At 33.7% G+C, this 4,314-nt stretch overlaps 1 protein-coding gene across 1 annotated transcript; it reads left to right on the plus strand.

Annotated features, from left to right (window-relative positions):
• The first annotated feature begins 2,613 nt into the window (after positions 1-2,613).
• Positions 2,614-4,023, plus strand: LOC118745895. The gene is made up of 4 exons (XM_036479555.1): positions 2,614-2,789; positions 2,860-3,075; positions 3,744-3,792; positions 3,852-4,023. Exons 1-4 carry the CDS (start codon positions 2,706-2,708, stop codon positions 3,860-3,862), a joined length of 360 nt encoding a protein of 119 aa, XP_036335448.1. The 5' UTR covers positions 2,614-2,705; the 3' UTR covers positions 3,863-4,023.
• The last annotated feature ends 291 nt before the right edge of the window (positions 4,024-4,314 follow it).

A 4,314-nucleotide genomic window follows, 5' to 3' on the forward strand; every position in this document is an offset into this window, starting at 1 on the left:
AAAATATTAAAAATAAAATGTTAACAAGCCACAATAACATTGACAAATAAAAAAAAACAATACAAAACAATATTTTCAGATTTATTTTTAAATGAATGTGAATTAATTTTTGCATTTCAAAGGAATGATAATAATTATACATACATATATAACTATATGTACATTTATTAGAAACAAAAAACTCAAAAAAATCGATTTTTCAAGAGACGACTTACCAGTAGTTTGACATAATAAATATCGCTAGCTTTGTGTGAAAAGTTAATAAGTCTGCATTTTATGAAGCCTCAAATTTTGGCATAGAAAGTAAGAGAAATTGAGGACTAAGGTAGATACTTGTTTTATTTTTTCTCGTTTATATTCAATATGCAATATGGCCAAAATAATACGAATTTTTTAACAGAGATCGAATCCTTCTGATTTGTATGGAGTTTTGCTTTGCTTTAAACACGCAAAATGTTGTATTCAGAGTTCCTGTAAAATTTGTAAAATTGGACTTAGCAACTTTTCACTTTAAGCCAGCGACATGTTAAATATAAATATGGAAACTTAGATTACTTTTTATTACACTTTGAATTACTAATATTATACATATATTTTTTTAAATTACGTAAAACAATTTTTGTATCTACATAAAAGTCTGCAGCAGTTTGCTTGAATTGATTTAGAACGGGAACATATCTTTTTGTCAAAAGCCTATGAAACGCTTTCAAATAAAACATTTGCCTATTTGAAACTTTGAGGCGCTTAAAGCAAGTGAAGCAAAGCTGCCATTTGGCCACCCTTCATACGTTTTAGTATATTCCAAATAACTTTTGACAGTTTTCAAAGCTAAGCAAGCAAAGCAAGCCATTGGGCCAGCGCCTTTATAGGGCCCCTAACACCCTCAAAAAATGCAATGGTAAAATAAACAATTGGATATTATTATTGGCAGTATCCCAAAGAGAAGCAACGTTTTCCGATCAAAAAATATTATTTGCAGGAATTCTATACCATTTCTACGAAAACTTGTTTTTTCCCCCATATAAACTACAAACTTTGAGCTCTTTGAGCGACCTCTAAATATTTTTTGATATAAATAAGGGGTATACTTTTTTTCGTTATCATTCATTCATTCATTTGATTTAACCCTGCTTATAAACTGTATTTTTTAAGCAGGCTTTCTAATAATTACATTTGAGTTTACAGGTTTGAGAATTACATAATTATTCAAAAATATACCGAAAGTGAAAGTACTTAAAAAACTATTTAAGAAAACGGCATTAGTTTACACAATTTTTTCATTTCATATGTTGGCTCTGAATCGTACACAGTTAACACAAAATAGAGGTACACCATGTTGACTGTAAATTGATCGGTCAGTTGAAATATATATGCATTGGATTGCTTTCAAACTCTTTTAGAAGTGTTCCTAGGTAGTAGTCCCTAAAGGAATAATAAATCGGGTACTTGAAGAGCAGATGCTCGAGGCTTTCCATTGGGCCTGGATTGCACTGCGTACATTAAGCATTTGGGTCTATTTTGCAAACCAGTAGTGCGATTCGGTAACTCTTAACGTTGCATTTGTCGAGTTGTTAATTAAGGATTTTTGTCGTTGTCGATAACGATTATGCGATTCACTAACTCATTCCTAACGACAGTGAACAGCTGACTTTTTCCATTAATTCAAATTGATAAAAAGTGGCATCTCCGCTGTTCGAAATGTCAAATTGGCGAAAAGCACAAAGCGGAACAGAAAAAAAAACAAAGCCATTTGTTCGCGCCGCTAATTTGCGTCTACATATTGCAGCAAAGGGAAGTATATTTTGCTATTTATTTAATTAATATGTATAAGAATTTACTTTGTTCTTATATATATGTAATTTCAGAATGGCGTCTACCAGTGGAGCAGGAGCTAAAAGGAGTCGGGTATCAACGGAGCAGCTCAACGTGATGATCGACCTTCTCACGGAGAACGAAGGGCTTGCTTCCGGAAAGTTCCAGCGTCTCCACGGAAAGCTGGAGTACCAAAAGAAGTGGGCGGAAATGGAGGAAGTCTGTGGAACAATGGCATTCGGTAAGTACTTATCTTGTGTTTTATGTGTGTGTATATAGGAAGCAGTTTTCGAGAGTGCGATAAAAAAACAATTAGTATATATATATGTACATACTTGAAGTACAATTTTTTAACTAAAATGTGCAAATGAAGATTCAGGTTGTTGGTTAATTCGGAAAAGTAAATTTTAGTGTTCAAATTAATTTTTACATATTGGGTATGGTTTAGTTATTTGTGCAATGACTTTGGGTTGCTGTGCCCAAACGTGTGACCCGAATCAAAAAACGTTTACACACACTTATAGACAAGAGTATACACTTTATTTAAGCAAAAGGTTTACCATAGCCGTGCATTAATTTATTTATAATTTAAGTTTGAGATATGGTATTTTTGCAATCAAGGTGTCTTTTCATAAAGTGCGGTCCATCCTCTTTCTTTTAAGGGAGGTTTGGGGGGCCGCGCCAATACCCCCTACGCTCTCTACCCCAAAATCGTTGTAAAAATAGCTTAACATTTTATTTTCTTGGCCTTACAGCCTGGCTTTATATACCACATATTTGTTAACTATGTATTTCATTACTTTGCAAACAGGTCTGGCGCGACTTAAAAAGCCGTACAAGCGTACGTGTACGTGACCGGAAGAGGCAGCATCGATCAGCCGCCTTTAACGGAGATGGAGAGGCGGGTAATTGATCTGATTGGGATCAACTACATCGAGGGTCACGAAGCGGTTCCTGACAATGTGCCATTGGAAGAGGTCAGCTTATAGTTATACAAATCTTTCTATTATTATTTACTGCTTTTTTAATTTACTTTTAAACTATTAGGAGCTTCAATTGGTCATGGAGGATGGGGAGGATATTGTCTTCCATGCGGTGACGCCAGCGTCAGTGTTTGGAGCCGACAGCGAGGTGCAGGTCAGCACACCTAAAACTCCTCCGCAAACACCGCGTAGGACTTTGAAGAGGAAGGGGGCGGAGGAAGAAAGCGATGTCCAGAAAAAATGTCTGGAAATCGCTGAGAAGCAAGCAGATGCCTTGAAGGTGAGAAATAATTACACAAGTTTACAGAAATAAAAAATAAAAATTTCAACTTGTGGCATTTGACCATAATTTCATATGTAAAACTTTTCGCTAAACCCGAATATTAAGGCAAAATAATACAAGAATGTATAACAGATTTTACATACAGCCAAATGTTTTTTTTTTGAGATCTGAAAAAAGTTCTTATACGTTTTTGCAATCTGAGATGTCTTAAAATTTAGTAAAGTCTATTTAGTAAAGTCTATAATTTTAAAGTCTAAATTTAAAAGAGATTGCAGATTGACTATATCAACAAAAAAAAAGCAATACCTTGAGAGACCTTTTTTCAGATCCCAAAAAACATAAATTTGGCTATATGTCAAAAACTGTTATACATTCTTATATTATTTTGCCTTGATATTTGGGTTCAGCGGAAAGTTTTACATATGAAACTATGGTCAAATGCCACAGGTCGGATTTGTTGTCGATTTGTATTAGATACTAGGCCCTATCGCGAATTTAACGTGAACAAATATTCCAAAAAATTATAAAGCAAAACAAAAACAATTTTTCCCAATTTGTTTTTGTTTTGCATGTCAAATAATGGGCACAATTTATTCACATGAAATTGGCGATAGGGCTGATTATATTTTAAAAACATCGTGTTAATATATACTTTTTATCAATAGATGCTGGCTGAAAACAATTCCAGACAAACGGATGTTTTGAAGGCGAGAAGTAATTATTTTTAGATATGGTTTACATAAATCGTATTAATATATACGTTTTGTCAATAGATGCTGGCTGAAAATACCGCAAGGCAGACGGAGGGGATGCTTGCAATGGCGCAGTCTATGACCGTCCTTAGCGAAGGGATGAAAGCCTGTGCCGAGGGTTTTAACCGACTCGCGAGTACTCTCCGCAACTCGTAAATAATATTAATAATTTAGGTTTTAAGAAATGTAAATTGTAGTTTTAAGTTAAGTTTTACTTAACAGTTAACAGCAAAAGTCTGCATACACCATTCATTTTTTAAATATTCGCAATATTTTGCAAGCTAAAATTCGTTTGTTATTTTTTTTATAAGAATATGGATCATCCTTAAAACAAAATCATACAAAGCAAGGTTTCAAGTTTTATACAAAATTAAGGAAAATTCTACGATTTTTAATCGACACTTTCAACTTTTTAATCAGATTTTATAAAATAACTTCAAGTACGCAGTTTTATTGCGCATGAAATTAAAAATCAACGCGATTT

The sequence above is a fragment of the Rhagoletis pomonella genome, unplaced genomic scaffold (genome assembly GCF_013731165.1).
Source record: "Rhagoletis pomonella isolate Grant_MI unplaced genomic scaffold, Rhpom_1.0 Rhpom_scaffold_00009, whole genome shotgun sequence".
NCBI lineage: Eukaryota > Metazoa > Arthropoda > Insecta > Diptera > Tephritidae > Rhagoletis > Rhagoletis pomonella.